At 40.6% G+C, this 12,203-nt stretch overlaps 2 protein-coding genes across 4 annotated transcripts; one reads left to right on the forward strand and one right to left on the reverse strand.

The window, feature by feature from the left end:
- Positions 1–955: 955 nt before the first annotated feature.
- On the reverse strand, positions 956–4,389 carry LOC147252971 (uncharacterized). The gene is made up of 4 exons (XM_086217088.1): positions 4,258–4,389; positions 3,398–3,757; positions 2,481–2,750; positions 956–1,834 (listed from the first exon to the last, which is right to left on the reverse strand). Exons 1-4 carry the CDS (start codon positions 4,340–4,342, stop codon positions 1,707–1,709), a joined length of 843 nt encoding a protein of 280 aa, XP_086073214.1. The 5' UTR covers positions 4,343–4,389; the 3' UTR covers positions 956–1,706.
- A 1,441-nt stretch (positions 4,390–5,830) lies between these two features.
- psmc4 (proteasome 26S subunit, ATPase 4) lies at positions 5,831–11,756 on the forward strand. Of its 3 annotated transcripts, none has more exons than XM_086217089.1 (11): positions 5,831–5,911; positions 6,553–6,651; positions 7,120–7,306; positions 8,274–8,420; positions 8,688–8,797; positions 9,048–9,141; positions 9,322–9,489; positions 9,638–9,714; positions 10,470–10,638; positions 11,090–11,145; positions 11,277–11,756. In XM_086217089.1, exons 1-11 carry the CDS (start codon positions 5,879–5,881, stop codon positions 11,388–11,390), a joined length of 1,254 nt encoding a protein of 417 aa, XP_086073215.1. In that variant the 5' UTR covers positions 5,831–5,878; the 3' UTR covers positions 11,391–11,756. The 3 variants fall into 3 exon arrangements, with proteins under 3 accessions (XP_086073215.1, XP_086073216.1, XP_086073217.1); XM_086217090.1 differs by having other exon boundaries at positions 5,861–5,967; XM_086217091.1 differs by lacking the exon at positions 5,831–5,911 and adding an exon at positions 6,058–6,187.
- The last annotated feature ends 447 nt before the right edge of the window (positions 11,757–12,203 follow it).

Raw genomic sequence — 12,203 nt, forward strand, 5'->3', positions numbered from 1 at the left:
AGAGGACGAGGGAGAGGTATCGAGCCGTTGGTATGGCAACAAGGATTTTACGTAGTTGTTTTGCAGAAAAATCCTGCCGTGTCGTAAAAGAGAGCAGTGACGTCTTAAACTGAGGGAGTTTAATAGAAGAATAAATCCTTTTGAAGGCCTTTTTTTTAAATCAAAGATTTTATCGTCAGCATCCATCTTCAAACACTTGTCGGAAGTCAAGTGATTAAAGTTGAAATATCAGTGAGGTCCAGAAGGAAACTCTGACTATTTCTCAGGTGTCCTCACTATGTGCCTGTCACCTTGACCTCCGGACAACCAATGTTGTTGTTTTTTCTCAGGCCATTATTGAGACCCAGTGGATGTTTATTCTATACTTGAAGAAAAAAAAGTCTGCAAGGGTCTCCAGATGATCCACCAGGATCTTTTAGATTCTCCCTTGACGAGGCTCAGTGACTCTGGACCATTCACCCTCTCTCTCTCACACTGGACGAACACGGCTCACCCTTAATTCTTCTCAGCAAGTAAAGGCAGATTCGATTTTTTTTTTTTCAGGTGTTTGCCGTTCAACAGCCAGGGCCACGCGTTGTCGGCCCCTGATTCGCTTGTCGCATTCATAACGTCGAAATGGTTGGTTAAATGCACAAGTTCACAAACGTCTGGTCTCCGTGCAGTTGCTCTCTACTACCATTAGAGTGCGATCGAGTGCAAGTCATAGTGATGTGTTGCTGATTTCCACGAAAAGGGAGTCGAACCAAATGTGTAGGACCAGTTTACGCTGTGAAAACCAAACTGGAAGTGTGAGCTGGAGGAGGAACCTGTAGGCCTGCTGTGGCTCACAGCAAATATTTATATTCATAGCCACTATTCATCCATTGAAATGTTCATTGTTTCCTCACTGTAACAACTACCAAAACTATGTCACACACTTTGAACAGAACAAAATAGAACAGAATAGAACGCCCCTTTATTGTCATTGTATCACTGTGAAACCGAGATTGGAGAGCTTCTTCTTTCCAGTGCAAACAGATCGTTAAAAAGGAAGACGTATAAATAAGTGTGGGGTACGGTAAGTGAATGTGGGCATCTTTCATGTACCGGCAAATTTCAAACCCACACAACTGCATCGTGCTTAAGGCAACGGTGCACTTGATTTGATGGCGTCTGCCGTGTCGATAACCTTCAGCTCGCTCATCAATTCGTTTTGTAGCAAGATTGTTGGAGACGCTTTGTCGTGACAATAATTATTCAATGATATCAGATATTTGACAATGATGCAAAACTCAAGAACCAAAAAAAAATTGATATTCCTCCCTTGTGAATTGCCTTTGTAAACATTTAACAAATGTGTTGCAAGTCATGAATACAAGATTTAATGTTCTTGCTGATGAATATATTGTGAAATTATTCGTAGAGGAGTTTGGATTTGATCTTTTTGCCAGGTTCCTCAAGTCATGATGATACATGGGATACATAAAAGTAAATAATCAAGCATTAATATAATGTACTGAGTGCATGTAGACTTCTAAAACAGGATTCTAATATTTTGTCATTTTTCTCACAGTGACACCCACAATACAGTTTAATTGTTCAAATTACTAGATTTATGAGGACATTTATAGAAAACTTAAAAAAAAATATATAGATCATCCAGGTCTGTGCATGAAGTACAAAGATTAGAGAAGATAAGAAAATATGAAATGAGATGCGATCTTCTCTCAATGGCCTGAATCCAGCCAGATGTTGAAAAGCTCAGCGCAGAGCAGGCCCAGCAGGATGAGGACGTGCAGCAGGAGAGAAGCCAAGTACAGCAGCCACGGCTCTGGGAACACCAGCTCTCCTGACTCTATGAAACACAAAAACACTTATGGGAAGTGCAGTCCTCCAACTGGGCTTATTGCAATACTCTCCTCCCTCAATGAAACCCAAGTGTAAAACATCTTTCCTAAATGAAAACACGGTCAACGATCCGCATCGCTCGTAACCATAGAAACCCTAAACAGCAGAGAGTTATTATTATTTGCTGCTATTCAAGAATCTGAACTGCCCTTATTTTCTTCTCCACCTACTTTAATAAATAAGAAGATGTTTTGATGAAAAAGTTTCAATTCTGAAAGAAAGTGTATATTTTTTTCTGGGTCAAACCTCAAAGGAGGGACGGCTCCTTTCTAAATATTTGATATAAATCAAAGTTGAACCCAACCATTATTTGTTATGCAGCAGGAGAAGAATATCAAACTGTAGTCCCTGTATGTTTCCTCCCATTTCCTGAGAATATGTACTTTTACTTCATCTGAAAATGTTTCTTCAGAGAATATTTCCAACCAAAAACAAAACAAAACAAAAAAAACCCCAGCTAATTTCAGTACGGGGTTGAGATTTTTCAAAATATGGAAAATAAACAGTTTTTTGGGCCGATTTGAGGGGAGTTGAATTCTTAGCACAGAGCAGCAAGCGTGTAAAATGTGTTCATGAATGTTTGAGATTATTACCAAGTGGACTGTAGAAGAATCTGCTTGCAGTTATCAGATCCCCATCCAGGTGCAGCTGGCACTCGTATTCTCCTCTGCCCCTCAGGGACACGGTTTCAGAGAGAGTGACGTAGGGCAGAAATGTGATGGCGTCTCCTGGAGACGAGCCCCCAGTTTGGGATTGGGATCCATTATGATGAATAGATAAAATGTATCTGGGATCCCCAGTGACGTTCACTTCACAGTGGAGCAGAGAGTCATTGTGAGAAGTCAGGTCAAAGAGCACGGTGTCTAAAACAGAACACACGCAAACACATATCAGCTTTCTTTAAGGTACGTGGCAAATTTTTGAGGAGTAGTTAGACTTAATCGTCATAAAAAGAAGCCAGACAGGAAGCTCGACACTGTTCTCTCCTCCGTGACACCAGCTAACGGCTAGTCAGCTCAGCACAATGAATGGAAGTCAGTGGTAAGTGTTAGCATAACTCAATCAAAAGTCATCAAATAAATAATAATCCTAATCATCATTATTTCTTACGAATTCAATTGTGCTTAGTTGCAGCAGGCGTTCTTGTAGTAGTTGACAAACTTTTTGTTTCTTGACTTAAGTTTTATGGTGCTGCTTCAAATCACTGCAACCTGTCAGGAAGCTGTGGTTGCAAACCTGATTCTGAAATTAAGAATATTACCGATCAAGTTAATGAGCTAAAACCCTTTGGGGGATTGATCTGAATGTGCTAAGCTAACTGTCAGTCAGGCTCTCAGCTCCCGAATGCATGCACAGACAACAGAGGGATACTTATCTTCCTGTCTGGCTGCTATAATAATCATAATCATGAAAGAGCTATGTATTAATAGCAGTCCTGAGTCAAGCTCTCAGATGTTTGGCCTCCACTTTTCAGCAGTTGCAAAAGAAAAGTATGTAGCCATCCATTTACCGTAAACCATCAGTAACGTCTCATTCCCTCTTCTTCTAAAACTTAGATCTCCCTCGGTGGTGATGGTGACCTTGCACAGGTACCTCCCGCTGTCAGCCCACTGGACCTTTTTGAAGCGAATAGACTTGTTTGAAGACTTTGAGTTGTTGTCCAGAAGGTCCACGCGGCCCCTATATTTCTGAGAGGGAAGCCACAGCGCTGAATTCCCAGTGTCTGATGTTGTGTAAATCCAATAGAGAATGGACGAAATCTCAGTTTTTTCATCCTGGGAAACACTGAGCTGGCACGGCATGATAACGTCATGACCCAGAGCAGCGGCGAGCACGGGAGGTTGGTGCACCGTGACCAAGGTCAGATCACCTAGTACACATCCAGAAGACAACATAACAAACACAAAAGAAAGAAGATGGCTGATGATAAAAAATTTCACTTCCTAAAGAATTATTCAACCTATATTTTTTTTCATTTTTTCCCCAGTATTCATAATATTGCACAAAATTTAAAAAAAAAAAATCGATTTCTGTAAATTGAGAAAGGAAAATGTAGTAAATGAACATAATGTGTTAAGGACATAGTTTAAAAACAAAATGAAGCGAATAATAATCTCATTCAGATTAAAATATTAATGACAACCCACAATTATCACTGTGGGAAAAGTGCTCTCCTAATAAATACCATAAATATATAAACATGGAGAGAAAGACATGCAAAACAATCATTTGCTGTTGCACATTTATGCTTAAAAAGTGAGCAAACTGCACTCGTTAGCAGAATAAACCGACATTCAAATGTATTTTTAATGACGTTTCTGAATCCCAATCTGAAAGATACACAGAAATTAAGATCTTGGTGAATTTTACCTGATACCACAGAGCTGAGAAACATCCACGTTGTCCATCCACATTTCATTAAAATCGAGCCGTGACGCAAGTCAGAAAAAAGCATCTTCTCGGTTTATGAAAGATGCTCTCATTTGACGTGTTCCTTCCTTCTTGCGCATCTTGTCTGATGATGAAGAACATGTGAGATGCGGTTTCACTTTCCTCGGTCAATGTGAGCGTTTTTCAAGAGTTGAGGGTTTGGGTTTTTTTTGTTGTTTTTTTTCCAATGAAAAGCTGCCTAGGCTCGTTCAAGCCTCAAAAATAGTGGCTGATGATTGGGTTTAAGAGTGAACCACCAACAACAGGATGTGGTTCCAACGCTTTGAGACAAAATGAGAAAAAAAAGTATTTTTGTGCACTTTGCACTAGTCAAGTTAAGCCACAACTGAATTATCTCAAGGTAGGATTTCCAAATACAACGTGTCAAGAACCAGATTATATAATTTAAAGAGAACCAACGTTTGCAGAATAGCAGAAGATGATGCCAAGTCCAGGTACTCACTGTGTGGGGCTTCCAAGTGTGTCGCAGTGTTCATCGGCAATTTAAGACTGCTTGGCCATGAAAGTGTGGATATTCAGAACTTTTAATCTCCTCATGTGAGTTTAAGAGTTCTCTGTTCATCTTTGGACAATCAGTCTCCGTTCATCAACCTAGGTTTGATTGTGTCTATTACCTGAATTATTATAATGTTGTAACTTATATCAGACTCATCAGATAGCAGTTTAACTTACGGGTGACTTTTGCCTTTCTTCACAGTGTTAACCAACGTTTCTTTTTCAACCGCCGTGATGTGTCACATGTACAAATAAAAGTACATTTCTGACAAACAGGAACATTTTCCATATCTTCTCCCACATTCGAGAGAGCAAAAACACAAGAGAAATTAAATAATGCAGTTTTAGCAACCTTTAAAGTGTTTTTCAGTTGAATCCTGTGGAAGGTGTGAAAACCCCTCAAAGACCACCATCTCTGCAACAGGATGTGATACATTTCCACACAACCACTTTTAAAAGTCAAGGGCAACATATACATATTTTCAGGTACATAGAATAGACAAGAAAAGGTCATGTTGTTAAGAAGCTCTTCAGCTCTTTACTTGATTCTCATCCCACATGAACAGTCACTTAAACACCTTATAATATTGTCAAACATTCAATAATTTTTTGTGGCCTTCTGTAAGAGTCAGGGAAATGTGATGGGCTCAGGATTTAAACGTTAATCTCAGAGTTTTCACTTTGAGTTGAGAAGAATCTCTATGATTCATATGGAGTGACATTTGTCTCAAAATGCCATCACAATGTTGGACTTCTATCTCATAGCCTGTAAGATGTGACTGAATTTCCTAATTTAAACTTTAGTCATGGAAGCTCATCTCCTACTGCCTACAAAAGAGGTAGTTGAATTGCAAACATTCACAATTGTATATGTTTACTGTTTAGTTATGCTTAGACTCGTCGCAAGGTTCTAATTATCACTTCTTTTTGTTTTGTTTTTTGAAATATACGACCTAATAGTTGCTTTCACTAGAAGAACTTCATTACCCATACAACCTGTGGCAAACGTATTACGTCAGAACGTCGATTCACGGGCAAAATCAACATGGAGGACTTCGTAGCTGTAGAAAAGAGCCCGGTATGAATCAGTGAGATTGTTTCCTGTTTTGCACTAAAATTGACAGAGTTCTTGTGGTAGGCCTTTACACGTACACGTTTTTCAGTGTTGTTTTCCTTCGCTGCTGTTTGTTGTTGTGTTTCAGCTTTTGTTTGCTCGTCAACAGTCTGGATTTGTAAACCTGCCAATTCATTCTCGACTCGATGCAGTTGCTATGTCATGCGAGTTAGCAGTTAGCATTAGCATGCTGTTGGGTGGAAGCGCAAGAAATAACTGAAGGGATTTAAGAAAATACAGGTGCCGGATTTTGACGTTAATCGTGGGACTGGTGTGACTGTTGTCTATTAACAAGAACACAAGAGTGAATGAGAATAATTAAAGTTATTTTTTCCCCCCGAGCTGATAAAGTAATAGTTAGCTGTCATAAGCTAAGACTAGCTAAGCTACCGCTCGTCTTGTCTGTCTTAATACGTGTTATGTTATTGTTCCAATAACTTTGTGTTTCCTCTCAGTTAGGATTTCTTTATGTCGCCTGCTACTGAGCGGGCGACAGCATGCGTAGTAAAATCAATATTGTTCATTTTGTTGAAAGAATTGGTCGACAGGTCGTGTAGTATTTCAGTTCGACTGTGATAAACGTTGTTTTGTCATTTTGTCCTCAGGACGACATGCCAGCTGTATTGAGCTCCAGACCTCAGACCGGCCTGTCCTTTCTGGCACCGGAACCAGAAGATATTGAGGACCTTTATAGCAGATACAAGGTCAGGCCTGATTTTGCACTCAAATCTATTTACCCAGAATGACAAACGCCCCAATTCAAGGTGACTAGTCGGCAGTGTTTGTGCGTTGATCGATTTGGTAAATGTTCGAATGAGACTAATGTACTGCTGTTTGTTTTGAATTTGTTTCCTAATTTCTGAAAAAACAGTTGAGAAACAAGCAGACAATCCCTAAGGGAGCTCAGAAAAAAAAATGAGAACAGTGAAGCATAAGTGTGTCCACTCACTTACATTTCCATGCTTTGAGTTTACTGATTGGCAAATATGTTCTTGTTTTAACATCTCATCATGGTGTGAATTTGGGATGTTCTTCAGTAAACTATGTTAGAGTAACTACTCCGGAGAAGGCCTTGGAATTCTGCCAGTGTATCTCTCTTGATATCTATTGAAATACTTCTTCAATCGGTTTCCACCCTTCTTCCCTCTCATCCTCAATATGTGTGGTTGCAGAAGCTGCAGCAGGAGCTTGAGTTCTTGGAAGTGCAAGAGGAGTACATCAAAGATGAGCAGAAGAACCTAAAGAAGGAGTTCCTTCATGCGCAGGAGGAGGTGAAGAGGATACAGAGCATCCCGCTAGTTATCGGCCAGTTCCTAGAAGCTGTTGACCAGAACACAGCCATTGTTGGCTCCACTACAGGTACAGTGGAAAGAATGGTACGCGTGTTGTACAGAGGACCAGCATTGATTTCAAATACTGACAGCAAAACTAATTTCAGATGTTAAAAACAAAGATCAGAATGTTTGTTTGGTTCCGCTCACAGTGCCAGAGAACACCAACTGTACGACACAATGCTCTGACAGGAAAGTTGAGGTGAAAAGTTTTACATTTCCATCATAGGTCTTCACATGTGAATACATATATTGACCCGAAAAGGTCCCATGACTATTTTTGCACAAATCTTTCCTGAGTTTAATTTGTTTCAGAGAACATACAGGGACAAGCGTGAGGAGAATTGAAACTCCGAAGTTCATAAAGGCTAGCTTGTGGTGGCTGTAGACAGCTCAAGACTTGCACACTTCTGGATATGCTCAAATGCTTCTGCACATGCTGCAAACTGGATCTGTGTGCAGACACGTGTCATAATTGTGCATTAGAAAACAAGGAGATGACCTCACAACAAAATGTATCTGTTACAATAACAAAAATAAAGAAAAAAACCTGCGTGCAACTGTGCTGCTGGCTGTAGGAAATACGAAGTTACCCATATAGAACCTTTTCCCCCCCTGTTGTCTATCTTCATAAATCAACTGATTCTTGTGAAGCGTGATGTCATGTTGAATATTAAAGTCATGCCTCCTCCACCAAGGAACAATTAAATGCTCACTAGCATGAAACCACTCACCATGAACAGAAAACATTATTTCAGAGGCAAAAAAATACTTACAGAAGCAGAGGATTAAAAATGAATGAATATAGCAGATGATGCATACCATCTGTATATCTGAATTCTTTATCATGTTAAGTCTTTCAGCGTCTTTAGAACCTGGAAGATAAATACAGTATACTGGCAAATTTTAATTATTCAGAGTCAAGTACATGTTTTAAATGTGTAATGAGTCATGTCTCTATAATTCTCCTTTTATTCTTCATAATCCCCCATCAGGGTCCAACTACTATGTGCGCATCCTGAGCACCATTGACAGAGAGCTGCTGAAGCCCAATGCCTCGGTGGCCTTGCACAAGCACAGCAACGCCCTGGTAGATGTGCTGCCTCCTGAAGCTGACAGCAGCATCATGATGCTGACGTCAGGTGAAACACTCAGCACCACGCTCATGCACAGGACCTCAGGCTGCACAGTCCATAAAAATGCTTGGAGGATGCCAAAGCTCCTCAATGCTTCAGGCCCCATAAATGAGCACATAATCACTCCTGGAGACTTTCCATAGTGGTTGTTTCAGAGCCGTGTCCATGTAATTCCTCCAAGAGAGAATACATGTTTGCTGTTTTCTTAGACTGTGAAAGGTTGGTGATATGGGGTGGTGTTATAACTCCCAATTTTCTGGTTTCTGCTCCCAGATCAAAAGCCTGATGTGATGTATGCTGACATTGGTGGTATGGACATCCAGAAGCAGGAAGTCAGAGAAGCAGTGGAACTGCCACTCACACACTTTGAGCTCTACAAACAGGTCAGATATTCTTATGTCCCAGTCTGACATTCAGTGGAAATATGACATTTCTGCATGAATTATTCATTGAGTTTTTCTGCTAATTACAGTGCAGGGATTTACTTTCTCACAAAAAATGTTTCCTGCACTTGATGATTTATAACTTAAATTACTTTTTATAGAAAAAACATTTGCATATGACAGCTGCTTGGTGATGTGGGACAGAAATAAGCTGTCAGTCTTACTCACCGTAATTAATTTTCTTTCTCAGATTGGCATTGACCCACCCAGGGGTGTCCTTATGTATGGACCGCCAGGCTGTGGCAAGACCATGTTAGCCAAGGCGGTGGCACACCACACCACTGGTAACGCTTGACATATTTTATAGCTGCAGTTGGGATGTTTCTATGATTGAATAAAAATCCACTTTCTGTCTCCGACTTTGAAGAAGTATTCGATTACTACGGCAACAGCTTATCGCCAGAGGTCTTAACGACAGTTGATGGATGTTTAAGTTAAGTTTTCTTAATAATCTCTGTCTCCAGCGGCGTTCATCCGTGTGGTGGGCTCTGAGTTTGTTCAGAAGTACTTAGGTGAAGGCCCTCGCATGGTGCGGGACGTCTTCCGGCTGGCAAAAGAAAATGCCCCTGCCATCATCTTCATCGACGAGATCGATGCCATCGCCACGAAGCGTTTTGATGCACAGACAGGAGGTTGTATTCAAGTACATTTTATGAACTGATCAGTGCACTTCAGTTCTGCGGAAAATGTTACACATCTTTCACTCATAATTTGTTGTGGGTTGCGTTTTCCTGATAATGTCCCTCTGTATGCAGTAACATCATTTGTTTTCCCCTACAGCTGACAGGGAGGTGCAGAGGATCTTACTGGAGCTGCTCAATCAAATGGACGGCTTTGATCAGAACGTCAATGTCAAGGTGAGCCAAATCCTCCGCCTGAGGAAGCTCTTAACTCTTCCCCTGTGACTGCACCATCTTCTTATGTGCTGACCGGTTTGTGTGAGAGGCAGAGCAGTTGAAGCCTGCCCAGCCTGCGAGCCTCTGCCCCAACCCCCACTTGCCTTCCGTTCATCATGTCATTATGCTGCGTGCCGAATCATTCAACTGAGAAAACACCCAAAAGCTCATTTTGTCATTCTTCAAACCCTTAAATGGAAGTTTTGCCCATAAGTCATCTGCAGACTGCCCAGACACTTACAAAGAAAGCCCTCAGTATAGAGAGAGAGTGAATGTTTCCAGGAACTATGTTTTTTCTGAATTTTCTTGGAATTTTTTTTGAAGTGTATTTGCTTGACAAAGTCGCAACCACACATCTTGTGATTTTAATGTGTTTAGGTTTTTCATCGCACTGCCTGATACACTGTAAGCGAGTGAGGCTCAATTTGTGAAATATGTCAGGTATTTGAATTAAAATATATTGTTTTGTAGTATGTTTTCATCAGGTTTGTGACCTATAAAATGGTTGTAGATAAACACTGAGACTACGGCAGGTCCTAGTTTTCCACTTTGTTCCATCTCTGAAGGCAGTGTGCTTACCAAGGGTTGTCCAAGTCCATTGGGACGTTAGTGGCCAGTTTGTTTTGTTTCAGTGAGCCAAGGTGGAAACAAATGCATACAATATCAGTGTGTGTCTACAAATTACCTTCATTCATTTGACATTTGAACCCCCTCAGGTGATAATGGCCACCAACAGAGCAGACACGCTGGACCCGGCCCTGTTGCGTCCTGGCCGTCTGGACAGAAAGATCGAGTTCCCCCTCCCTGACCGCAGGCAGAAGCGTCTCATTTTCTCTACTATCACCAGTAAAATGAACCTCTCAGAGGAGGTGGACCTGGAGGACTGTATCCTTTTGTTTCCATAACAGCATATTTATGTGGTGTTCGAGTGTGTAGAACAGGCTGGGAAATTACTTTTTACCAATTTAAATTCGATTTTGTTTTTTTTTGGCCCTCTGAAGCATTAGAGGTCTAATTAAAACTGCAATCTTTCTACTGAAATTCAAAGACTAAATGTGGTTTGGATGCTAAAGTTTTTTTTTAATGTATTGTGGCACAATTCCTCATCCTTTCAATCTGCATTAAGTTTTTTTTTTTTTTTTTTAAATGCATAAAATATATAATTATAATTCATGACCACAACCCTGACATTGTTATTTATTAACCTGACAACGAATATTGGTGAGCCGGCATGGCTTATTTATGATTACTGATCGTCCTTTACATTTATTCAGCTTGTGATTAATTTATTAAGGATAACATAACATTGATGATAGCAGCTTTAACTGAAGTTCAGATGTGGCGAGACCGGACAAGATCTCTGGAGCGGACATCAACTCCATCTGCCAGGAGGTGAGTTTTTATTTCCAGGGGCATGGCAAAATGAAACCAACCTTTCTTTACAGTCGTGTGCCTGTTATTAATGTATTAGATTGTGGTTTGTTGTGATTCCCTCTTGTTTGTTTGTTCCTCTGCTATCTCAGGCTGGAATGTTGGCGGTCCGTGAGAACCGTTACATCGTCCTCGCCAAAGACTTTGAAAAAGCTTACAAGACAGTCATCAAAAAGGACGAGCAGGAACACGAATTCTACAAGTAGAGAGAAAACGAATACCATGGAAAAGAAAGTGTCCGGACACACGTTTATCGATTTATGTCTGTGTCTGTATCTACGGTGTGTCTTTTGTGGATTTGCAATCCCTGACCTGCATTGATTTTTGGACTAAATTTACTCACTGCAGCACAAGGCCTAATGTCAGATTAGCCTCGTCTCCAGCCCTGAGAAGACACACTGCCCTGTGATGGAGTGTTTTTTTTTTTGTTTTTTTGTTTTTTTACAGGCTCCCTACTGGTTCCTATAAATATCTGGCCATGACTGTAGCTGGGTTAAAACATTTGTATCTATATGTACTCAACATGACAACAGTTAAGAAAACCATTAAAGATGTTTTCCATATAAAGTAAATGACTGTTTTCTGCATTGAAACCCCTTCTCTGAATTGAAGGAGTTCATGATAGAAGTACTAGCTTCCCTTGCCTCTGGTATTTCTATAATAACCACTGGCAGTTATGTGGACTGGCATTTTCTTTCAACTCTTGAAACTTACCGGCTACAGATAAACTGATCCTCCTATGTCAAACGTAAATAGTTGTTTTTTCCTAGTCACCAAAACGGAGTATCTTTGCAGTATTTGAACACAAGATAAAGAAGTGTTGGATGTGTGTTGAACACAAAGTCAATCAAAATCATAACATACTAGTCTTGAGGGTCCAAGGCTGTGCAAGTTGCACGCGTGTCATGGCGAGTGACCCGCCCAACCCAGAGGGAACCGGCCTGGCAGGGTTGGCAGTTGTGGTGTGTTTGCAGGCAAACATCAGAAGTGCTTGGTTGGGCCTGAGATGACCTTGCCAG

This window comes from Aulostomus chinensis, chromosome 11 (assembly GCF_037954235.1).
Source record: "Aulostomus chinensis isolate RoL2024-O1b breed Wild chromosome 11, RoL_Achi_v1.0, whole genome shotgun sequence".
NCBI lineage: Eukaryota > Metazoa > Chordata > Actinopteri > Syngnathiformes > Aulostomidae > Aulostomus > Aulostomus chinensis.

Excerpts from the sequence above, each read along its gene's own strand:
- LOC147252971 (XM_086217088.1), bottom strand. The coding sequence starts at position 4,342 with ATGCTTTTTTCTGACTTGCGTCACGGCTCGATTTTAATGAAATGTGGA. Across the intron at positions 3,758-4,257 it reads TCTCAGCTCTGTGGTATCAG|GTGATCTGACCTTGGTCACG; the intron begins GTAAAATTCACC and ends GATGTGTACTAG. Across the intron at positions 1,835-2,480 it reads ATTCTTCTACAGTCCACTTG|AGTCAGGAGAGCTGGTGTTC; the intron begins GTAATAATCTCA and ends TGTGTTTCATAG.
- psmc4 (XM_086217089.1), top strand. The coding sequence starts at position 5,879 with ATGGAGGACTTCGTAGCTGTAGAAAAGAGCCCG. Across the intron at positions 8,421-8,687 it reads CATCATGATGCTGACGTCAG|ATCAAAAGCCTGATGTGATG; the intron begins GTGAAACACTCA and ends TTCTGCTCCCAG. Across the intron at positions 9,715-10,469 it reads ATCAGAACGTCAATGTCAAG|GTGATAATGGCCACCAACAG; the intron begins GTGAGCCAAATC and ends GAACCCCCTCAG.